Here is a 23,540-nt window from a genome sequence, read left to right as displayed (position 1 = left end):
AAAAGCTGCTATTGGAAGTGTGCGTGGCGGAGAGATGCGATGTAGACAAGAGAAAAACGTGGATAAACAGCGACTGTTCTGCTCGCAGCTGCTGGAGCAGCGAAGCTTGTATCCGTTGTATCCGTCGCTGTCGATTCCGCTGGATGCGGGGAAGCTTCCGAGTCTGTCGATGAAGGAAGTGCCGGATTTGATGATCGTGGCGACGGAGAAAATGCGGTTTGTGAAGGAAGTGAGCGGAGTGGTTTGCTTGTCGCCAGGCTCGCTTGCCTTTGGAAATAGTGGAGGGACCTTCGCTCGAGTTACGGTGTATCCGCTGAAGGAAGAGAGAAGAGAGGGAAGTGAGGGAGATTGGACGGAATTAGGAATAGAATCGGGGGTGAAGGTCGATTCGCTGGTTGCAAAGCGGTGCAAGGTTGAAATTGTCAATATTTGGTGTGTTTGTTTGATTCCACGAGTTCGACACAGGGTTTTTGAGATTTCGAAATGACGTGGTGTATTTGGAGGTACCTTTCCTATGATGTGAACATCTAAGGAATGAATGATTCTCTCTAAGTGAACCAATAGATTGATGATCTAACAAGGATTGCGACCAAAAGAGCGAGGGGAAACAAGCGGATATTTTCTCCTTTTCCCCAATTCTTCTATTTCGCATTTTATTTTTTGGATATGCTTCGTGTTAATATAGCGAAACGTTTCTTCTCGTAGACATGCACGGGAGTGGATAATATCTAGTGCTTTTCCTAAAGGTCGCAAGATTGTTATCGTAGGAGGTGTTGCTGGAGGTGGTAGCGCTGCTGCAAGGTGCGGTTGTGCCGGTGGTGCTAAGGATTAGACTGAAGAGACTTGATGAATCTGCAAACATTACCATTTTTGAAAAGGGTCCTTACAACGCTTTTGCGAACTGCGGCCTTCCGTTTTACGTTGGTGGCATCATTCCCAAAGTACATCGTGCTTGTGCGTTTTGAGTTGCAGGAGAAGTCGTTGCTCGTGTCGAGTCAGAAGCAATTCAAAGATTATTTTGACGTCGATGTAAAGACAAACCACGAAGTTATAAGTATCGATCGCAAAAACAAGACTGTATCTGTCAAAGACGCTTCCGATAACATGTACTTGCTCTCCTCGCTCCACTCTTACCCACAGCTCCGTAGTTCCTTACGACAAGCTGATCCTTTCCCCTGGCTCTCGTCCTTTCATCCCGGACATCAACGGTGCGAACGCTCCGGGAGTTTTCCAGTTGCGCGATATTCCGGACAGTCGCCAGATTAAGGCCTGGATCGAGTCGCGCAACGCCAAGAAGGCGGTGATCATCGGCGGAGGCTTCATCGGTTTGGAGATGGCCGAGAGCCTCAAAGTGAAGTACGCATTGCATTCCGCGCCTTCCTCGCAGAGGCCTGGACGTGACGGTTCTGGAGCGCGCGCCTCACGTGATGCCCAACCTGGCGGATGAATTGGCGACGGTGCTGGAGTCGAAGATGAAGGAGAAGGGCATCGCGGTGAACGCGAACAACGGCGTGAAGGAGATCATCAGCAAGGAGGACAACTCGCTGGAAGTGGTGTGCAACGACGGCAGCGCGCTTCCCTGCGATCTGGTGGTGATGAGCGTGGGCGTGCTGCCCAACAGCGAGCTGGCCAAGGCCGCCGGCTTGGAGCTGGGCGTGAAGGGCTGCATCAAAGTGGACGACCACATGCAGACCTCCGACCCCGACATTTACGCAGTGGGCGACGCCATCCAGGTCAAGGACTACGTGACCGGGTTCGACACGCACATCCCGCTGGCCGGTCCCGCGAACCGCCAGGGCCGCATCGTCGCGGACGTGCTGTGCGGACTGAACAGCTACTACCGCGGCTCGCAGGGCACCAGCGTGTGCGGCATGTTCGATCTCTGCGTGGCCATGACCGGCCAGACGCGCGCGAGTCTGCTGCGGTTTGGACGGCCGGGAGGCGTGACGGGTAGATCGAAGGCGATGAATCCGGACGACATCGGCACGGTGTGCGTGCACTCGCCGAACCACGCGAACTACTACCCCGGATCGACGCCCATCCACCTCGATCTGACGTTCGACCGCCGCACGGGCGCGGTGCTGGGCGCGCAGGCCGTGGGCGTGCAGGGCGTGGACAAGCGCATCGACGTGATCTCCTCGTACATCCACATGAAGGGAACCGTCACCGATCTGGTGCAGGCCGAGCTGTGCTATTCCCCTCCGGTAGGCGGCGCGGAAGAGGGCTGATCTGTGTAGTACGGCGCGGCGAAGGACATCGTGAACCTCGCCGGCATGGTGGCCGAGAACATCTGCCGCGGCCTGCTGTCGCCGGTGAGCTGGGAACAGTCGTTCAATGAGGACGTGTTCCGAATTGACACGCGCGAGACGAGCGTGTGCCAGGCCGATCCGGTGCCTGGAATGACCAATATCCCGCTCGGAAACATCCGAGAGAGTCTGAACAAGCTCCCGAAGGACAAGGTCATCGATGTGTCGTGCCGTGTAGGGGGAGAGAGGAGAGGAGAGGAGTGACGAGTAGATTGGACGAACGGCTTATTACGCTTACAGAATCCTGGAACAGAACGGATTCAAGGTCCGTCATCTGCCTGGAGGATGGAATACATGGAGATTGCTCCCTAATAAGGACAAATTGAAGTAACTTACTACGAAACTAGAGTGGATGGAATCTATCAGCTTTTTTTTGTTTGTTGGATGAATTAGAGAATCGGTAGGGGTTCGGACTTTGGCGAAAAGCGCTCGCAGCAGGTTGTTTTAGCTCGCGAACTGAAGAGGTTTATAGCTCCGAAAAAGGAGCTAAAAATTGTTGATGCTTCAAGTGTTAAACAAAAACTCCATTGTTTTTGTTGACGAGTACAATGGAAAGAATAACGGAATCCTTCTTTCGGAGTTAAGAAGGATTTTGAAGGAAGTCGGTGTTGTAGCGACTTTTTGATTTTTCATAAAGCGGTAGATCATGGTTGACACCTATTCTACGGATGTGACCCATTTTGTGTATTTGTTGCAGGGGTAATAGTGTTTTTGAAGTTTCCCCATAGTCTTGATAAGCTAAGTGGAGTACCAACATCCCGTACTATTAGTGGGTATAATGGAACAATTGCAGACGAAAAGGATTACCACATTCGTCTTTTTCAGAGAGCGCTACGCGAGGGAAAAATTATCATGAATGCTCAATATATCCATATTTTGGTTTTTCGAAAACTTAACCACAAGTCTATATCGAGCAGCAAAGAAATTGGCTGGTTCGCAACAAGTTGTAGTGGTTTCATGCGCAACGAAGAACTGGCATTCTTCTCGTAATCAGTCTATCTGCATACGAGACCAAACCAAGCACATCAAGGACATTTCACTTGTACAAACACTTGAATGAAGTAACAATCGCAGAACTATGACGACTACTGTCCACCTCGTTTCTATGACGATTCCCCGTCTGGCATTTCTCCATTCACCCCCTTGTGTCAACGCAAGCAGTAGAATTTCTTTTCAGCGTTCGAGGTAGAGTTTCAGACAAACTTTCGCGTAAACTCACACATCTCCACAGCGATGCACTCCAAAAGAAGAAACAACAATGCGGACCTGCCGCGAAGGAGAAATCCTCCTGGAAAGAGAACTACGTGAAGCGTAGTGTGCAGAGAAAACTAGAAAAAGCCATGTTTTGCGAGGTGTGTCGAGTCTCCATTCCCAACTATCTCTCTGTAGTAGCTTCGATTTTGCTTCACTTGCAGCACGTCGACACTGCACAGCATCAGCAACGCATCCACAGCGGGAAATACTTTGGATTTCTGGACGACTTGTTTGACCAATTGCTGTTCCACGCCTGGCGTTGCATCCTTCCCAGCGAAGCGAACAACGTGTCGTCGGTGAATATGGCTACAGACAGAACAGTGCTGCCAGAGTCCATGCTGCCACAGGCGAAAGAGCATTGCTATGAGGTCGCATCATCGATGCGTGTGTGGCTGTTCCCGCAGTACTATGAGTGGGTGGAAACGAGGGAGAAGTGCAAGAGTTTCACGATTTCGGATGCGTTACGAGAGAGCATTCGGAGAGTTGTAACCACACCCATGAAGCCGCTTCTTTATCCTGTGGACAGAAAGGACCAGGATGGAGAAGAGAAGAAATGAATTGTTTGTTGAACACAACAGGCGGAGAGAGGGAAAACCAAATTAGCCAGACTATTGAGAGCACATTATGGCTGTGACGTTCGATATTTTAAAGGGACATAAGGATTTTGTCACTTCGATGCTGAATCATCCCCTTGGGGTGGTAAGTGGATCGGAAGACAAAACTGTAAGATTATGGGATCTGCGTGTGAACCGCGCTGTAAAGTGCATTTGTGGAGCAATCTATGACGATGTTTCTTGTCTGAGCCAATTTCCTGGAAATGACAATTATATCTGTGTGGGATGCGATACATCTGCGATGATTTTTGATTTGAGAAATACTAGCACTATAATAAGGGACCTTGTGACTGCTTCAAGTTGTAATGAAGACTGTGTGAATCGGATTCGTCCAGTAACTGTCGACCAAGATAAGCTGATTGCAATTTGCGATGATAAGGGGTATAGTTCTGTCGTTTAGCTAACGAATAGGGACATCGTTCTCTGGAACTGTGAAACGAACGAAGAGGATATCGTAATTCAGTCTGTGCATAAATCAATCTGTTCAGATATACTGATCATTCCATCCGAAGAGGAGTCGCCATTGCAGTGTTTTCTCATTTCTAGGCCATTAATCCTATCTGGGGGATACGATCAGGCCGTATATCTCACCGATCTCGATGGTGTTTCGAAATCCTCTTGGATGATCACCCCTCTTCCTTCAAGCCTTCCTGCAGTGAACCCTCCCTTTGTTACCTGCCTTGCGCGGAATGAAATGAATGGTAATTTGTACTGCGGAGCCATGGACGGGAGCATTCGTTTCTTGTCGAATTCGAAGGATTCTTCTGGCTTGGCTGCAGTCCAACCCGTGATTTCTTGCCACGCTGCGGGAATATCGGACGTACGAGAGAAGCGGGAGTGAAATGTAGCTTCAATCTTTTCACAAGCAGAACCGGCATTTGCTGTTAAGTTCGGCGAATGACGCGCTGTTCTGCATTCACCAAGAAGAGAATCGGTTGGAGAATTTGTTTGTGGAGAAGTCTCGATTGGAGCTGAATTGGAAGCCTAACTGCTTTGTTGTGGTTGGAGATGATGTGTTTCTGGGAGGAGTGTCTTCGGGGATTCTGAGAGCGAATGGTATTTTTAGAATGTTTTGTGTTTGTTGCTAGTAATCGAAATGTGTGTGTTTCTGAATGCTTCGGGGACAAATGAGTTACGGATTGATGGTGGTGAAATGAGATAGAACGACCAAATAACGATGTGAAGTGTAAATGATTGAGTGATTGATTGATTAAAATATGGGAATTAAAAGGAAATGATGGAAAAAACGTGTGTGAGTGATGGCTTCCAATGTTATGATTTCTTGATTATTCTTCATACACGCACAGACATTTGTTTTTCTGTTTTACAAACAGCCAAGTTACGTTATACTACATCCAGGATAAAAGGCTTTTCGGTAATGGGGAGCATGAGCTCTCAGATCGTTGCCATACACCCAAAACTTACAGGTTTTATCTTTCCATATTCCTTCGGCGCTTATGATTGGGATTACTTTTACAATTAATCGTTCTTGAAGCAGTTTATACGAGCTGTCTGCGATTTTCTATTCAATCATTGTTCGATCAATCTGGTGATACCTTATCTGCCTTCATCTCTAATATCTGGCATGCTTCTTGTACTCGAACGTCAACAATATTGCTCGGTGGGTGAATATCGATTCCTTCCTCCCTACATAAAACCATCCTGAAATCAACAACATAATCAACACTGATGATTCTGCTTCATCAAGAAGTTCATCAGGAATATTATCTCCATCAATAACCATGTAACTCTGTAGACTTTTAAAGTAAACAGCAATCTAGAGAATAAGCCTCTATGCAACTTACTTCCTGAAATTTGATTAAAAAGCCCCATCCAATGCATTTAGGACAAGTGATTCTACCACTACCATGACATCTAGAGCAAGTAGTAGTAGTTGTTCTATTCACTCAATAAAAATAAGGAAACAATACTTGTATCTGCGCGTTTTCGAATCATAAGATCTGTGTGTGACTCTTCCTCTGCCATTACAAGTTGGACATGTTATATTACCACTCCCATTGCATTTAGGACAAGTGACTTTTTGCTCTGTATGAGGCACAGGTAAAACATGACTCTCATCCTCAAACAATGGTGGTGGTGTAATTGGATACTCCCATAATTCTGGCACAGGGCCATATTCAGTATTATCGATCTGTAGCTCATTGAAATAAACTGCTTAACTACCACTCCACCAGTGTAGGTTCGAACGTTAGGATAACTTATACGCTCTTCCACGAAGATTTCCCAAGTGCAGTAATAGCAATCCCACATATTACTCTGATTAAGAAATCAATAAACCACGTACAATAGAGATATCCATTCCGTTCACAGCTCCCTTGCACCAGCAGGTATTGCTTCTAACCAATTCGGCAAGAGCTTCGCGCATGTTCCCAACGGTAACAGCATCCATGGAATACACACTTTCCTGAACATTAACCGATTCTATGTTTTCAATGCATAATGACATTACCTTGGTTAGTTGCTGAATCCACACTGCCCATAGGAATGGGGATAGGATTTACTTCACTTGAATCATACACAACTGGAATTTCAATATGGACAGATTCTTGACTCTCTTTTTTCTGCAAAGGATCTTGCATTTGTTGAACACTTGAAATCTTAGTATAATAATAAGATATGGCATGTACCGAATTAGGAGGCAAGGTTGAGATGTAATAAGGTTGATCGCGCAACTAATGATCAAAAGGAAGCTCTTTTAATACACCATAAGAACTTTGGCGATTAGAAATAAGAGGCGCCTATATATAAGTAATAAAAATGAGATTTAGCAACCGTCTCAGATTGAAGTAATGAGGAGTACGAAGGCTGTGGAATTGGCTTTATATATTCCTGCAAATGACAAAGAAATATAAAAAAGACTTGATTCATCTTAAAACGAGAAGACTAGTTGTATACTGTTGTTATAGCAATATATTAATAAGTATATGCAGAAAAATGATATTTAATAAAATAAACTTTTGGATTTTGTAAATCCAAAATGTGAACCGTATTCTTGGTATCAAATCAAAGAGGGTTTCTTTTTCTTCTATTTGTATGAATGTGTATTTGAAACATGGTGAGTGTTTTTATATCATAAAAGGTATTTAGATACGTAATACGAAATGCAGAACCATATAAATTATAGAAGTAGTAGTAGGAAAAGGAATCGTGGATTTGGATCATGGAAGTCGATTTGAAGGATTGATATTGACAGAAAAAGAAAAAGAAAACGAAAACGAAGGTAAAATAGGAATTCCATTTGGATATGGTGAAATGTATGATGATGATGGATTCTTGGTGTACAAGGGCATAATGATCAATTGGAAACGATTTGGATATGGAACGAATTATCATAATAATGGTTTGATTGAATATGAAGGATATTGGTGTGATGATAAGCGATTTGGAAGAGGAAAAGTGTATGATCGATATGGTAAATTAGTGAATGAATGTGAATGGTATAATGGAATTGAATGTGATATTGAATACGAAGGAGATGGAAGCAAGCCAATGAATATCGGAATCAAACATTTGAAACTGAGTAACAATTGTGTATTGGTTGATTGGGATGTTTCATTGTTGTATAATTTGGAATCAATCGAAATCGGCAATGAATGTTTTGGATCAGTAAATACATTCCAAATCGATGGATTGGATCGATTGAAAACTATCAAAACCGGAAGCAATTCATTTACCCACAAACAGAATGATTGTGGAAGTGATACATCGAAAAATATTCCACATATTGAATTGTGAATCATTGGAATCGATAGATATTGGTGAATATAGTTTCAGTGACTTTGGAGGCGACTTTGAATTGAAGAATCTACCACAATTACAGTCCATTCAAATTGGTGGAGGTGCACTAAGGAACACCTCATAGGAAAATGTAAATGCATTACGTTTATTGACAATGCTAAATTATAATAGAATGATTATATATGAATGCGTATGGATATTCCATATCTTACATCTATCAATTCCAAAGGATATTGTTTTCACTATTATCGTGTAGAAATATTAAAAAGTATTTAAGAATAATAAATATTGATCGTATTTAGATATACCAAATCTTCAAAATGTCAAGCTACCTCGTTTATTCGAAGAAGTGCGATCAAAATCAATTTCGAGTATTGTTTGATTGATTTGATTTGATTCATAGATGTTTCTTCCATCCTCGCTGATCTTATCCAAATTAATCCTGATTCCATCTTTAGCATGGATCTACAAATATCATTAGATTCAATTCAATAACAATTGTATGTTCAATGCATAATTGATTGTTTGTAAAGTCCAAATCCCTAATTATCTATTTTTGGTTTTTGATCTAATTTTCAATCACCGGTTGATGTTTGATCATCCTTATAACTCAAATTAGTATAGCTAGCATGTTTCATTCCCTTGAATATACGAATAGAAATGAATAAATAGATGTTTTGCGAAATGGAAAGGCCAAACTCAGGTAATCGAATATAGATAAGTGTTAAGCATTAGAAATGCAGTATTATTCGCAATCATTGGATGATGAACATTGTTATAAAGATTAATTAGCGAATGAACTGAATGATACTGTCTATTATCAGTAAATTAGTTACTTGTTTTATGTTTTCTAAAATAGAATTGAATGCAAAGGGTATACATTCTTTCTGTTTGATTTATGTGTATAATATGGTAGTATACAAATATGGATAATATTGACACTGCAAACAATAAAACTCCTGAGGAGTTGATATTCGAAACAAACAGTATAGTAATACTATTTTTTAGTAAAACTATTGATTAATTATGTTGTGGCATAGCGAATAGATGGAAATCATTCCTAGACTGAGAATAGGCAGTTTTTTTGTAGATCAATTCATTATGGATAGAACAAACCTCGATGTGAACACATTCACCATTACTGTCATCGAATCCAAGTATTTAAGAACAACATATATGTGCATATTGTTACTATCACATTTATATTTATATGTGAAAGGTTTAACACATAATCCTTCTTTTCAAACATTCATTCACAGTTGCTCATAGTTTAAGATCGAAATAGATTATTATAACAAATGCATTATTCTCTTTCATGAATTACTTAGCGATCCATATCAAACCATTGCTGGTTAATTACACAATGATGATTCAGATAAGATCAGCGAGAATGGGAGAAACATCTACGAATGAAATCAAATCCATCAAACGCTACTCGATATTGATTTCGATCGAACATTCCTGAATGAATCAGGTAGATTGACACTCTGAAGATTCGGAATATCTAAATACTATCAATATTCAATATTGAAAACTACTTTTTAATGTCACTGAACGGGGTTGATCGAAATTCCCTCCTCGAATACTTTTAATATCGTTTAATGCAGGCAGGTCTATGGATGACTTCGTAAGAACGCTGTATTATACTTCGCATTGTCAAACTGCATGATTCATCGTTACTTCTTCCACAGAGTGCCAATTCTCCAAGCACCAAATAGTCTAACAATGGAAGGTCTATATCAATCATTTCATTCATTTGATTTTATACTCTCGAAGACTGTTGTTAAAGATTCACCAAATACGCAGCTACCAAGTGCCAATAGACTCAGATTAGGGAGATCTATTCATTACATTTTCTATATCATATCAATACCTCGAATCACAAACGAACTATACAAGAAATTAAAAGATAAGATTCCAACTTCACCAATTTCAATAGAGTACAGTTTCGGCAGATTCTTCAATTCAAAGTCTCCAGCAAAATCACTGAAACTATATTCACCAATATGAATGGATTCCAATGATTCACAATTCAATATGTGGAAGGATTTCGTAATGTCATTGCCATAGCTAACCTTTTCCTGAGTAAATGAGTTTTTACCGATCTTCAGTTTTTTCAATCGGTTCAATCCATCAATTTTGAATGTTTTCACTGATGCAAAACAGTAGTTTCCAATTACGATCGATTCTACATGGGTGAACCGAGAAAGGTCAAAAGTAGTATAATCTGGGTCATTGCCAGTCCAGTCAGAAAGAACAATAGAAGTGATAGACGGATCGAGTTGCTGGAGATAATTGGAAGGTTTAAGTTTGGGAAATAAAGATTCGGAAACATCTAGAGTGTCAATGATACAAATTGTAATAATACTGTTGACAACTGGATGCACAACATTTTTGAAGGAATGGGGTAGTTTGACAAGTCGAACATTTGGAATATCTATACCAAATCAATACTATCTCAATAGTCGTTACTTTCAAGTGTAATAGAATAGGCAAAATAGAAGCTATATCCCTCCGAAGTGATTCTTAATAGTTTTGGAAGATCTACAACCCATCGTTTCCAGCCATGTCATTCATACTTCGCATTATCAATGAACATGATTTATCGTCTTTAATACCCTCAAATACGTCCCTGCAGACTTCTATAGATTTTAAGGAGGGAAGATCTATTCGAATATTATAGCCTTTACGATTCAATACTTTCAATAACTGTTGTACTAGACTTTACAAATCCAAAATCACCTATAACTATTTTTTGTAGATTTGGAAGATCTAATCATTACGCAGTAATGAACATATCAATACCTCGAATTATAAACGAACTACCCCAGAAATTGTATGATTCATTTATAGTTGAACCAATTTGAATGGATTGTAATTGTGGTAGATTCTTCAATTCAAAGTCGCCTCCAAAGTCACTGAAACTATATTCACCAATTTCTATCCATTCCAATGATTCACAATTCAATATGTGAAATGATTTAGACTTGATGCCTGCCCTATCATCATGCCACTGGTCAGTACTTTTCGCTTGAGTAAACGAGTCCGTTCCAATCTTCAAAGTTTTCAATCGATTCAATCCATCGATTTTGAATGTTTTCACTGATCCAAAACAATTATTACCAATTTCAATGGATTCTAAATCTGAAAGCCATGAAACATCCCAATCAACCAATACACATTTGTTAATCAGTTTCAAATGTTTGATTCCGATATTCAGTGGTTTGCTTCCATCGCCTTCATATTTTTCAGTAATATCACATTCAATACCATTATTCCATATGCATTCATTCACGAATTTACCATATCGATCATATACGATTCCCTTACCAAATCGATTATCATCACACCAATATCCTTCATATTCAATCAAACCATTATTATGATAACTCGTTCCATAGCCAAATCGTTTCCAATTGATCATTATGCCCTTGTACACCAATATTCCATCATCATCATACATTTCACCATATCCAAATGGAATTCCAATTTTACCTTGGTTTTCTTTTTCTGTCAATATCAAGCCTTCAAATCGACTTCCATGTTCCATATCCACTATTCCTTCTACTATGGATTCTTCATTATATAGAATACCACCGATTTGATGATTTCCCAACACTTTCAACACTTTCTCATCATTGACCACAAATCCTTGATTCATGAATACTCCATTATTTAGTTTGAATATTATAAACTCTCTGTTACTCAATATGAGTGAAATCCAGCCGTCTACTTTCATTTCTTTATTCACACATCCCTGCACGTTTTGGATGACAGAACTATCAACATAATAGTTCGCAAAAGAAGAATTTACAAAATTAGCACTGCTTTGCATCGAAATAAGAAATAATGTGAATTTGTTGGCATATTACAAATGATGTCTTTTTCCAATTTAATACATTTGTTTGTTTTGGATTATTTTGATTATAATAGCATTGCCTTTGTATGGAAAACACATGTAAGTAATGAACAGGGCTATTTCTGAATCTTGTGTTGACTGCTTTTTTTCTTGTTGCTCAAAAGATTCTAATTTAGATTTGTACTTTATTTCTTTATCAATACTTGCTTTTTTGTTATGTGTCAACATGGATAGTCTCGCTTTGCACTTGCTATTAGCTGTAAATAAAAGTTATCTTTTTTCCTATCATGTTATCTATCTTTATTGCTGTGTTTGGTTCATTTTTTTAATGTTTGTGCGTGTAGTACATAGACAGAATGACGCAAATCACTGTAGTCTCGTAATATTTTGCGAATAGAAGGTGGCTATACTGAATGTGCAATTCAGTAAACATGAGATCTACTACTTATCATCATTCCATCCATGTAAGGAGTGTATGTGCTAGAAGTCGTTAAGCAAAGCATTACCATTTTGATAGAATCATTGCTTCGTGACATTTCATAGTCATCCTTCTCTTTTTCTAGCATCCTACTACATGATTCATGAATTGAATGAGAACTGTTCTATCCTAAGAGCTGTGTGACTAATGTGCAGGTAGCACTGCTTGTTCCATTTTTGTTGAAACACAAGCTATCTAAGAGTTCTCTAACTAATTCCAGCAAAATACTGGTCTAGTTGTTGATCATTGAATAGAACTAGGTGTTCTAAAAGAAATAAACCGCTGGAGACTTTATAATAATCCTATTTCAATCACTTTCGCAAATATTCCTCACGGTTTTCTCTGCATTTCGAATTGTACACCAATAAGCCAAAAGCCGTTGATTTGTACTTTCAGATCAATGTGAATGATATTCGGTTGATTAAAAACGAAATATGTTTCTCCAATCTCATTACCCAAGAGTAGTTCTGTTTCTTCCATCCTAATAATCATTTTCCTCTGGTGATATTATCATCTTCAATATACCTTCTGAGTCTACTTCGCCCATTAACCTCATTCCTTGCAAATTGAGTTAATGTGTTTTTCGACATTACGAATTAAATTAATGTTCATTCCCATTGCTTATAATCATAAGATCAATAATAATTAATTGGTAAAATTGAATGAAAACTCCGCTGAGAATAGTTGTTCGTATTCACCACAAATCTATTTCATGAGCAACCGCGTCGGAAACTTTTTCTTAGGACAAGTATAGAAGCGTTTTCATTCCTTACGTCCAGTCGATCTCCCTCTCCATTGCCTGCACCAGCATTTTTACTCAATACCTGGCGAATCGCAATGTAGGCTTTTTGCAATCATTTAATATAGGTTTACCTTTCTTTTACCCAAAGCTGCGGTACTTACATTCTGCTCGCTTTCTTCCTCCTTTCTCGGTGCTTTGGAAAGAAAGAGGTCGGCTTTAAGGTATTTTTGTAATTCCCTTTCCATCTAGACCGCTTGGTGGAAATACCTGATCGTTTCCATTATTGACGCGACAGCTAACTGCCTCATTGTAAAGGCCTACGAGTACACGACCATTCTCAGCATCATGCTGTGCGATGCTATGTGTATTCCAGCCACAGTGGTGATTTCGCTCATCTTCCTCCATTCCAAATTCTCTCTTCGCCACTACCTCGCCGTCCTGCTCTGCCTCATCGGCCTCGCAGTCATGATCATCCACGACGCGAAGAACTCTTCGGGCACCCATCGCGTGATCGGCGATCTGATGGCTCTGAGCAGCGCCGTGCTCTACGCAGTGAGCAACGTCTGCCAAGAAGTCCTCGTCAAGCACAACGACTGGGTAGGCAGCGTCCCCTCCCTTCTCTCCAGAAAGAATTCCTCGGAATGCTCGGTCTGGGCGGCACCGTTTTCTCCCTTCTCTTCATCGTCCTCTTTGAGCGGAACTCGCTGATCGCCGTTCCCTGGGACGGCGTGTCGGTCGCGCTCCTCGCGGGATACGTCGTTTGTCTCTTCGCGATGTACGTGATAACCGCGGTACAGGAGAGTGCGGGGCGTGAGGAGTAGGTGTTCATGGAGAAGAACGACGCGGTGGTGTTCAATATGCACTTGCTGACTTCGGATGTAATCGCATCGGTGCTGACCTTCTTCCTCTTCGATGATGTATGTGCGATGGGGAGTGGTGAGAGATAGCCGCCTACGCTGGTGTACTTCATCGCGCTGGCGATCACGATCGTCGGAGTGGTGGTCTACAACTGGGAATTGCCGGAGAACGATCTGTCGAAACGTGGGGATTTTTGGAATTCCGTTATTTGTAGCGATTATGAAGCCGCAGGAGGAAAACCAGGAAACTCCGGCCAAGATGGTCTAACAAGAAACTGGGTTTCTTTGTCCTGAATAGGGAACTTCTTTGAACGAACGTGTTTGTTATATTTAATATGAGCAGTGAGGGTTCGGGGGCAAAAACGCAGCAGACGAGTTTGCAATCTGTGAAATTCTCATTTCCCTAGTTATTGCCGATATTCGAAAGCAGATTGTGGAAATCACTCTGGGAACTCGTATAATTCCGCGCTCGGTGATATTCTCGTAGGGAAGGCACCGCAGTCTGTTTTGAGCAAAGACCAGTCTTCCCTGCTCCAAGGGATTAACGCTGCTCCCGTTACACTTGAAGAGAAGAACTCTCTCCTTCGCTTTTTGTATTTTTCTACGGTATTTCTATAGAATGTGTTGCTATCTAGGTCGGGTTTTGTAGATGTCTCGAAAGTGACCTGGCAAAGGAGGTAAAAGTGCGCGGAGTGCTAGAGAAAGAGAACGAGAAACGTAATGAATCGTTATTATGTGGAAGGTAGTAAAAGCGCATGCTGCCAAAAGCAGTGAACTCGTGGCGTGCCTCCAGGAAGTGAACAGGAAGCAGGAGCAACAAATCGAATATATCACTGTCAAAGAGAAAGATCAGTTGATGGAGGAAAAACGACTGAGGTACTACCACTAGCGACCCTCCTCACTTTCAGAGAAGGCATAATCGTACAGTTTATGCAGTCTCTGGACGACTTGAATAAGCGTGTTGAAGAGAACACGAAAGCGAATCAGGTGTTATTAGAAGAAAATCAAACGCTGCGTACAGACTTCCGTGAGCGAGTCGCCAAATATCAGGAGCAGGCTGAACTGAGCAAAGAGTTGATTGATAAACTTACAGAGGCGAATGTGGATTGCTTCGTTTTCTCTTCAGACTCTAGACAAGCTACGAAGAGCGTCTTCAAGAGATGGCAGTCTTGCTTCGCCAAGCCAACGCCAAAATTATGGAGGGAGAAGAAGCGAAGAAAACGATCGCCGAGTACCAGGAACTTGTAAAGAAACAGGAAGAAGTGATTGCGAGCACAAAGGAAAACAGGGAAAATGTTGGACAGGGGACGTTTGTGTGATGTAGTTAAGCAATTTGGTGAAACGCTATGAGACGGTTCTAAAAGAACGAAATGCAGAGATTAAAGCGAAAAACAAGGAAATTTCCGAGTTGCAAAATGAAGTAGGGAGTGAGGATTGTGGTGGAGAGTAGATGTCGAAAATGAAAAAGGAATGTGCAAGGCTCAAGGAGCAGTCGAGAAGATTAGAAGCTCTCTGCCGTTATTTGCAGGTTTTCGTTGTTTTCGTGTTTTAGGTGATAGGAGAAACAAGATTCGGATTTTGATCCTATGTTGTAGTTTGTTTGTTTGTTGGACATTGAACCTTTTAACTTCAAACAAGTTTTCAAAATGATTATTCTATTTTTAATTCTGCTGTACTTTGTTGCTTTAGCCAAAGATTCTTGCGCTATTAATAACCCCGTTCCTTGTGGATTTGAAGGTGTGTTATCTGTTTCTCGTGTGTTTCTAGGCATTTCCAGCGAGATGTGTGTTGACAGAGGATGTTGCTTCAAAGAGGGAGCAAGTCCGAGCTGTTTTTATCCAAATATGGGAATGGCGGAGATTACGAAGGTTCACGTTATCCACGGCTGTCATTTTGATGCCGGATTTGTCGATACCACGGTGAACATTGTAAACAGATACTTTGACGAGATTTATCCTCGCATATTTTCAGTTTGTGTTTTTCGATTGATATTGAAATATAGGAGGGGACAAAATATGAAAAAATGGGATCAAATGTGCAGATGAAGTTCACGACCCAATCTTGGCTTATTAGTTTGTTTTATGATTGTCCCCAAGGTCTTGGAATTCATTGTCCTTCACAAGTATTTTATTTGTGGATTTCCGAAGCGTAGGATGCTTTAAAGCAAATGGATCAATGTATCGATAAGGATTGGATTACTTGGCATGCTTTTCCCTTCGTCTCGCAGCTAGAAATCCTGGACGAGTCCTTCCTTTTGATTCCTTCAATCCCAGATCTTCGATATCCTTCGGCATTAAGCTCTCCAACGATTTAAAGCGTCGGTTTAATAAAACGGAATCCCATTTCATCAGCCAAAACGACGTTTTCTTTTCTCTTTCTCTTCTCTCGTAGGTTCCAGGAACGACCGCCGCCGCGATTCCGATTCTCAAGAAGAACGGTATTTTGGCTTTCCATATCCCATCGATTTTTGAATTGAATGAATTGAATGAATTGAATTGAATTGAATGAATTGAATGAATGAATGTCTTTTTATCCAAACGAATTGAAACGTCCTTCACTGCACGGCAAGGCGTTAATGGGGTCAGCCAGCCTCCCAATGTACCCAATATCTACCGATGGCGCGACCCAGCGAGCGGCGAAGAGATCCTCAATCTCAATCATCGCAACGGCTACGGCGGATGGAGTTCGCTCGACGTATCGCAGCTCATTTCTCTCGACACATAGGATCTCGTGATCATCCCCGGATACTCCGAAGCGATGTTAGTCGCGTTTAACGGCGACAATCAAGGCTCCTATCAGCCCGGCTGGCTGCAAACCATCTTCAACGCCGCGCAGGATTTCTTCCCCAAAGCCGAAGTCGTCGCTTCGACGTTCGACGCCTTCATTGAACCTGCTGCACGCTACGTGGAGGCCAATCCCGACTCGCTCCCGCTGTTAGAAATGGAGATTGGAGACACGTGGGTGCATGGATGCGCGTCGGACCCTAAGAAACTCGCAATGATGCGAGTCATCGAGAGAGAACGAACCGATTGTGAAGCCAGCGGCGCGTGCGATGAAGAGGATCCACGTTACTACGATTTCAGCAGGCTGTTTTTGTTTAATGGAGAGCACACGTGGGGCGCCGATACGAAAATGTTCCTGCACGACACGGAGAATTGGACCAACGTGCGAGATGGAAAGCGAAGTCAAGCGTAGGAAGCGTTTCATCGATGCTTGGAAGAGAAAAAAGCGAACTTTATGGCAACCGTGGAAACGTGGAAGGAGCAGCGAACCTGGGGATTCGACGCACCGCTGGCCGCTTTGAAAGACCACCCGCTCAAAGAGCAAATCGAGTCCGAGCTGGCCTTGCTGGCTCCGTCCGTTCCTCCCCTCGACGAGTTCGAAAAGCTGGAATCGGTGGAGAACGTGGAGTTCGGCGAGTTCATTGTGAGCATTTCCGAGCGAACGGGGGCGCTGGTTCGACTGTTCGATTCGATCACCGAGCGGGAATGGTGCGACGAGAAGCATTCGATCGGGTCTCTGCAGTATTCGGTGTACAATTCGAGCGATTATGACGCGTGGGAGGATGGAGAGTGGTGTGACGCGTAGCTTCATGAAGGAGTATTTCATTGAGTGGAACGAATGGGGGCCGCAGGACTTCGGAAAGCCGAATTTGGAGAAGGTGCATTCGCTCAGCACCGCGGTACCAATCTCGTTGTAGACCTGAATCGAAGGTGTTGAGTCGGTATAAGGAAAGCTTTCTGCGCGTGCAGGACAACGAAACCACGCTCGTCGTTGTGATGGAGTTCGATAAACTGTTTCATTCGCTGTATGGCGCGCCGGAATCGATCTACGCGATCTACAAAACCAGTAACGACTCGCATTCTATTTCTTTCGAAACCATCGTACGCGTTTTGTCCGCTTTTTCTCATCGCTAGCTCCTCAATAAAACCGCGACGCGCATTCCCGAGTCGTTGTTCACGTCGTTCAACGTGATTCCCGCGGTAAACGACACCGATCGAAGCGGATGGAAGATGAACAAGCTCGGAGAGAACCTCCAGATGAACCAGCTGCACATGCAAAAAACCAGAGGAAACGCGCACCAGCACGGTGTTCTGGACGGGTTTTCGTATGCCTTCGGAGAGCATGAGCTCTTGGTGCGGTCGCTCGATGCGGGGATTGTGGTGGTGGGGAAACCGACGGGGTTCCCCTGCCCGTTTGATGAACCGGATTTGGAGAAGGGAGTGAGCACGATGCTGGTGAACAATCTTTGGGGAGTGAACTATGTGATGTGGTATCCGTTCGAGAAGCAGGATGCGGACATGGTTTTCCGGTATGTTATAGAGAGTAGTTAACTTTGGTATTGTTTGTTTCACACTTTGTCTAGTCCGGATGGAAACGGCTAGTAACACGTCCGAAAGTGGCAATCCGGTTGAAAAGGAAGCAAAAGCCGCAGAAGAACAAATCGAAACAGAAGCTCCTCCTACAAAGGAGGAAAATACAGAGATCGAGAGTAAAAAGGATGTAAAGGAAGAAAAGGAAACCAAAACCGAAGAAACTGCCTCCAAGAAGAAAAAGAGCCGAAAGAAGAAGAATAAGAAGAAGATCATTATCACAGAAGAAGACTTTGGTCCTGAAGTGGATTTCACAAAGAAAGAAGGTTTCGTATATGATCCTCAAATAGCAGAATTCGGGATCGATGAAGTCCAACTTAAAAAGCGCCCCTGGCTTATCCAAGACGTGCGCAGCGTGCTCTATCTTCGTCGACTAGGCATTGATTCGATTCAGTTATGATTTCTAGAGCGGCGACACAATAAATTGGTTCATGGACTTGCATCGGTGCGAAAACTCACCCCGAAACAAATCCTGAAAGAAGAGAGTTTGAATTGAAGGAATGATTTCATTTTTAGTCAGAGAAATAACCAAGTATAATGAAGACATGCGAGAAGAAAAGCAGCGAGAAAACATGAGGAATGGGGATTATGAATATGTGGATAACGACATCCATTTCATGCCGGAAAACTTACCAGAGTTAGAACTTGAGTTAATTGAACATGAGGACGAAATAGACTTATTTGTTTGTTTTCCAAACGTAGCACTCTTTGATGGAGGACAAGAGCCAGCCAGAGAGGGATATGTATGCACAGAATAGTCCCAAGTATGCCCTAGACAAGAACCTCCTCCAGGAACCGATCTTCATGAGGGAGCCTATTGTTGGAAGTGTAAAGGTACAGGGGAGTTGTACGAATTCTTTTAAAGGAGTGATTGTGTAGAGTTCAAAGAAAGAAGCGCGTTACATGCCCTGTTTGCTCGGGAAGCAAAATTATAAAGAGTGAGAAACGAATGCGCCTATTTAATCAGCCTGGAGTAATAATGCCTGATCGAAGGTTTGTTTTTCAGTTTCTTTTCTTTTCATTTAGATGGCCAGAGGGATGTGAGATTCCAGGTCCAGACTGTGCTTCCGATCTGTCCTCTCCCGACTTACAACCAAAGAAGGGCGAGGTTTTCTTGTCTATATCTACCTCATCCACTCTAGGCAATCTGTTCTCTCGTCGGAAAGTGGAAAATCTTCCAAAAACAAGGTGGTCACCGATTCAGCACAGATGACGTCACAACTGCCTGGGTCGCCTCCAACGTCATCCAAAAGCTTCGCAGCGACGGTCACTCCGTCACCCGTCATTTAGATCTTGGCTGTGGACTTGGCTCCGTCTTGATGATGGTCGGTTGGCGTTTCCCCGATCTCCAATCCGCGGGAATCGAAGCCCAACGAATCAGCTACGAGCTCGCGAGCCGTTCTCTTCGCTACAATGGCGTTTCCGATCGAATGAAACTCTATCATGGCGATCTCCGAAATCGGGACATTCTTCCTGCAAAGTCCCAATTCGACATCATAACTGGGACACCTCCCTATTTTAAGGCGGGAGAAGGCGCGCTGTCGTCGAAAGTGGATCAAAAAGCGTGTTTGTTTGAATTCCGAGGTGGAGTGGAGGACTATGTCGAAGCAGCCCATGGTTATTTAGCGGATGGAGGGCATTTTGTGGTGGTGGAGAGCGCGCTGGGGAAGGAGAGGTTCGATCAGGCCGCGTGGATGCATCGTAGGAGAAGGGGGAGTGTGATGAGTAGACATGCAGATCGTGGAGAGGTGGGACTTCGTGCCAAAAGAAGGAAAGCCGCCACTGTTTTCGATTGCTGATATGATCAAGAGAGAAGGAGAGGAGATGAAAAAGTATGAGGTGAAGACGGTCGTAATTCGCGATAAAGATGGAAATTACACTCCCGAATATCAGAAACTGCTTGTAGAAATGGGATTTCCTCCTCGAAGCGAGATTTAGTTTTTTATTTGTTAAATACACGAATGGATTGTATCCCCGAACATCTACTGAAGAGCAATAGGATCCAGAAGCTCTTGAAGCAGATTCGGGAGGAGGTAAGTGGATGAGGTAGATGTACAACATAGAGCCAATCCGATGTAATGATAGATTGTATAGAGTGTGGAGGTAACATTCGAAATGCAAAATTATGGAGATAGAGGAATGTCAGCGATTAAAAGGTTTTCTCTCAATATCTCCGCTTAAAATCACGATTTGCACAGATCATGTCGAAGGGGAAGCAGAGATGGGAACAGTAGTGGCTCACGAGTTGGCGCATCTGCTTGACTATCTGCGCGGAAACAAGATGGAAACGAGAGAGCAACTCCTTTGCTCGTAGATCCTATGGTAGCGGTATCAAATAGTGAGCTACATGCAGCCTATTACGGGGAATGCTATCAAGCCATGTCATTTACACGAAAGTCGTGCATCAAAAGGGTAGCCGTGAATAACACAGAAGTGACCGATTTCTGCGCATTCTCACTTCTAGAGTCGCTTTAACACAAAAGGAATGGATATCGAAAAGGTATACAAAGAATGTATGCAGCATTACTCTTGAACGGCTGTTTCCAACAAACATAATACGAGTCGATTTCGATGTTATCAAAGACAGCCTCGAATCCTCCTTCCTTTGGACTACAAGCGTAGATTCCCACATGGAACACCGTATCCAATGGCAACTCCAGTCTGGAAATGCGCAGCTGTTGCCACTTCTCAGCTCCGTACTCTCTGCAGTAAATCTCGAAGTCCTGCTTCACATGCTTGATCATGAACTCCATGTCGACCTCCTTCTTAGTGAAAGGCTGTGTAGCCCAGTCGGAATAACCCAGATTGGTGACTACAGATCCCAGATTGTAAGGCGCGTCAGGTTCATGCTCAACCGAGCACTTAACCCAAAAATCCTCCGTGAAGTACACAACCAATCCAGCCTGATCAAACTGGTGATTGGGATGATACTTCACATGGGTTTTCAACACAAAATCGCCCGATCGGTCCGTCCACAAGCAGTGTCCGTTGTTGTTGCGGAATCCGTAGTGTGTGCGTTGCCAAAAATCACTTCCGGAATCTGGAACAATGATAATCTTGTCACCCTCTACACGATGTTTCGATGGCTCACAAAACCAAGAGAAATCCTCTGGAATCGCTCCATTCACTTGAATCACAGGCATCCTAACAGAAATAATTAAAAAATGGTACCCGAATTCTAAAATTCTTTTCATCGATTTGATATGAGCGATATAACGTTGATTAAGGAAAAAGCCGAAGAGTACATTCAGTGGGATCCTGTTGAGAGCACGCGAGAAGAAATCCGTAAGTTGCTAACAGAAGAAAAATGGGACGAATTGCGCAATCTTATTCTCAATCGTCTTGCTTTTGGAACGGCAGGTAGATGCTAGTTTCTTGGGAAGATACGTAGGTTTGAGAGGAAGAATGGGAGCTGGCTATTGCCGAATGAATGATCTGGTGGTTCTCCAGACTGCGCAAGTATAGAATCGGGACCGCATTCAGCGTTTAGGGAATTTGCGAATACATTCTCTCTGTTTTCGGAGAAGATGCGAAAAAGCGTGGAATTGTGATAGGGTCTGCGCAGTTTTTTTAGTGTTAATGCTAGATACGACCATCGCCGTTTGGGTGATCTTTCCTCGAAGTCCTTTTTTGATATTTCCGTAAAGGTCTTCAACCAAAAAGGCATTCCTGTGTACGGTTTCAATCAGTTTTCCTTTACTCCCCTGGTGGTATCTGTTTTGCTATTTCTCTCGATTCCAGCCTTTCAGCATTTCAGCCTATCACTGCTGTGCAGGCATCATGATCACCGCTTCCCACAACCCCGCAGCCGACAACGGCTACAAGATTTACTGGGAAAACGGCTGCCAGATCATTTCTCCCCACGACGCCGGTATTTCCCAGCAAATTGCGGCAAATCTCAAGCCCTGGTGCGACTACGCCGCTCTCCACATGGTGGAATTCGTGGATGTGACCGAAGACGCCATTGCCAAGTACATGGCCTACACCACGCTGAAACTCCACACCAACTCCAACGCCCTCAACGAAGTAGAATCCCCGCGGGAGTCCTCCGTAGACCTGCCCCGCGATTCTCTACACGGCCATGCACGGCGTGGGCTACCGCTTTGTGAAGCAGCTGCTGGACCACTTCCATATTCCGCCGTGCGCGGTCGTGGAAGCGCAGATCGACCCGGACCCCACGTTCCCGACCGTTTCCTTCCCCAACCCCGAGGAAAAAGGCGTAGAAGAACCGCGGGGATTTCATCTAGGCATTGGATCTGGCGCTGAGAACGGCGGAGTCCCGCGGGTTGCGGTATGTGATGGCGACGGACCCGGACGCGGACCGATTCATCTGTGCGGAGCGATTGGAGGAGGGCGTAGGGGAGGGCAGGGAGTGCGAAGTAGTGGCATGTGTTCAAGGGGGACGAGATCGGGGCTGTGTTCGGGTTTTACATGTGCAGCCACAGCAAAGCGGAGAAGAAATGCATGGTGAATAGCGTGGTGAGCTCGAGACTGCTGCTGAAGATCGCAGAACGGTTCGGAGCGCATTGCGAGCAGACGCTGACGGGGTTTAAGTGGATGGGAAACAAGCAGGAGGAGCTGGAGAAGGCGGGGTTCGAACCGATGGTGACGTACGAGGAAGCGATTGGTTACGCTGTGGGCGGAGCGTTGCGCGATAAGGACGGAGTGTCGGCGATGGCGAAGATGAGCGAGATTGTAGCGGAGCTGCATGCGGAGAACCGGACATTGTTCGGGTTTTTGCAGGAAATGTGGGGGGAGGAAGCGAATTGAGAGTAGATATGCGAAGTGCGGGTTCTTTACGACGCGCAACAGTTATGTGATTTCGAATGACAAGGCGTACACCAATCACATTTTCGAACGATTGCGGAACGATGGCAAGTACCAATTCAAGTTCGGGGAGTTCCAGATCGCTTCGATCCGCGATTTGACCGTCGGTTATGACTCGAAGCGAGGCTTCGATGGGTTCAAGCCGAGCCTTCCGGTGGATCCATCGAGCCATATGATCACGTATGAGTTCGTGAATGGCGCGTGTTTGACGCTGCGAACGAGCGGGACCGAGCCGAAGATCAAGTATTATCTGGAAGTGACGCATGCGGAGAAGGAGGAATGCGAGAGTAGGCGGAGGGAGAGCGATGAGAGGTAGAACTGGGCGATCGGATGGAGAAGGCGATCGTGAGTGCAGCGTTTGGCGAGCAGTCGAGTGTTTGTTACAAACAATCAAAGTGTGAAACTCGTACAAAAGAGAGAAATGCTGCTGCAACGCGCTGATGGCGCCGTACTTCCTAGACATCAACGCGG

The 23,540-nt window shown here is 43.7% G+C and overlaps 11 protein-coding genes across 11 annotated transcripts; 9 read left to right on the top strand and 2 right to left on the bottom strand.

Annotated features, from left to right (window-relative positions):
* Positions 1–34: 34 nt before the first annotated feature.
* GSBLH_T00006034001 (uncharacterized protein) lies at positions 35–487 on the top strand (the record flags this gene model as incomplete). The annotated part of the gene is made up of 1 exon (XM_013038336.1): positions 35–487. One exon carries the CDS (start codon positions 35–37, stop codon positions 485–487), a length of 453 nt encoding a protein of 150 aa, XP_012893790.1.
* Positions 488–666: 179 nt separating this feature from the next.
* On the top strand, positions 667–2,637 carry GSBLH_T00000166001 (FAD-dependent pyridine nucleotide-disulphide oxidoreductase; the record flags this gene model as incomplete). Its single annotated transcript, XM_013038335.1, has 9 exons — positions 667–701; positions 733–801; positions 833–941; positions 973–1,106; positions 1,141–1,356; positions 1,388–1,924; positions 1,955–2,204; positions 2,238–2,480; positions 2,518–2,637. The coding sequence occupies 9 exons, from the start codon at positions 667–669 to the stop codon at positions 2,635–2,637; spliced, it is 1,713 nt and encodes a 570-aa protein (XP_012893789.1).
* A 1,547-nt stretch (positions 2,638–4,184) lies between these two features.
* On the top strand, positions 4,185–5,336 carry GSBLH_T00006033001 (uncharacterized protein; the record flags this gene model as incomplete). Its single annotated transcript, XM_013038334.1, has 4 exons — positions 4,185–4,555; positions 4,586–4,994; positions 5,023–5,230; positions 5,263–5,336. The coding sequence occupies 4 exons, from the start codon at positions 4,185–4,187 to the stop codon at positions 5,334–5,336; spliced, it is 1,062 nt and encodes a 353-aa protein (XP_012893788.1).
* Positions 5,337–6,175: 839 nt separating this feature from the next.
* On the bottom strand, positions 6,176–6,445 carry GSBLH_T00000165001 (uncharacterized protein; the record flags this gene model as incomplete). The annotated part of the gene is made up of 1 exon (XM_013038333.1): positions 6,176–6,445. One exon carries the CDS (start codon positions 6,443–6,445, stop codon positions 6,176–6,178), a length of 270 nt encoding a protein of 89 aa, XP_012893787.1.
* A 6,537-nt stretch (positions 6,446–12,982) lies between these two features.
* GSBLH_T00000163001 (uncharacterized protein) lies at positions 12,983–14,163 on the top strand (the record flags this gene model as incomplete). Its single annotated transcript, XM_013038332.1, has 7 exons — positions 12,983–13,018; positions 13,050–13,109; positions 13,138–13,233; positions 13,262–13,609; positions 13,639–13,803; positions 13,834–13,929; positions 13,960–14,163. The coding sequence occupies 7 exons, from the start codon at positions 12,983–12,985 to the stop codon at positions 14,161–14,163; spliced, it is 1,005 nt and encodes a 334-aa protein (XP_012893786.1).
* A 636-nt stretch (positions 14,164–14,799) lies between these two features.
* Positions 14,800–15,464, top strand: GSBLH_T00006951001 (uncharacterized protein; the record flags this gene model as incomplete). The annotated part of the gene is made up of 5 exons (XM_013038331.1): positions 14,800–14,970; positions 15,003–15,164; positions 15,194–15,289; positions 15,320–15,397; positions 15,429–15,464. The coding sequence occupies 5 exons, from the start codon at positions 14,800–14,802 to the stop codon at positions 15,462–15,464; spliced, it is 543 nt and encodes a 180-aa protein (XP_012893785.1).
* Positions 15,465–15,515: 51 nt separating this feature from the next.
* On the top strand, positions 15,516–17,457 carry GSBLH_T00000162001 (uncharacterized protein; the record flags this gene model as incomplete). The annotated part of the gene is made up of 8 exons (XM_013038330.1): positions 15,516–15,839; positions 15,872–15,991; positions 16,022–16,113; positions 16,143–16,230; positions 16,261–16,306; positions 16,439–16,563; positions 16,594–17,034; positions 17,065–17,457. The coding sequence occupies 8 exons, from the start codon at positions 15,516–15,518 to the stop codon at positions 17,455–17,457; spliced, it is 1,629 nt and encodes a 542-aa protein (XP_012893784.1).
* Positions 17,458–17,882: 425 nt separating this feature from the next.
* GSBLH_T00000161001 (uncharacterized protein) lies at positions 17,883–18,203 on the top strand (the record flags this gene model as incomplete). The annotated part of the gene is made up of 1 exon (XM_013038329.1): positions 17,883–18,203. The coding sequence occupies one exon, from the start codon at positions 17,883–17,885 to the stop codon at positions 18,201–18,203; it is 321 nt and encodes a 106-aa protein (XP_012893783.1).
* Positions 18,204–19,561: 1,358 nt separating this feature from the next.
* Positions 19,562–20,180, top strand: GSBLH_T00000160001 (uncharacterized protein; the record flags this gene model as incomplete). Its single annotated transcript, XM_013038328.1, has 2 exons — positions 19,562–19,943; positions 19,972–20,180. 2 exons carry the CDS (start codon positions 19,562–19,564, stop codon positions 20,178–20,180), a joined length of 591 nt encoding a protein of 196 aa, XP_012893782.1.
* Positions 20,181–20,713: 533 nt separating this feature from the next.
* Positions 20,714–21,385, bottom strand: GSBLH_T00000159001 (uncharacterized protein; the record flags this gene model as incomplete). Its single annotated transcript, XM_013038327.1, has 1 exon — positions 20,714–21,385. The coding sequence occupies one exon, from the start codon at positions 21,383–21,385 to the stop codon at positions 20,714–20,716; it is 672 nt and encodes a 223-aa protein (XP_012893781.1).
* Positions 21,386–21,445: 60 nt separating this feature from the next.
* GSBLH_T00000158001 (uncharacterized protein) lies at positions 21,446–23,510 on the top strand (the record flags this gene model as incomplete). Its single annotated transcript, XM_013038326.1, has 10 exons — positions 21,446–21,602; positions 21,634–21,701; positions 21,733–21,797; positions 21,829–21,952; positions 21,984–22,268; positions 22,297–22,461; positions 22,490–22,597; positions 22,626–22,990; positions 23,019–23,356; positions 23,386–23,510. 10 exons carry the CDS (start codon positions 21,446–21,448, stop codon positions 23,508–23,510), a joined length of 1,800 nt encoding a protein of 599 aa, XP_012893780.1.
* Between the last annotated feature and the right edge of the window lie 30 nt (positions 23,511–23,540).

Source organism: Blastocystis hominis (genome assembly GCF_000151665.1).
Source record: "Blastocystis hominis, Singapore isolate B (sub-type 7) whole genome shotgun sequence assembly, scaffold_0".
Lineage (NCBI taxonomy): Eukaryota > Bigyra > Opalinata > Blastocystidae > Blastocystis > Blastocystis hominis.
Note: the sequence above shows the minus strand (reverse complement) of the source record. Positions and strands in the feature narration are given on the sequence as shown.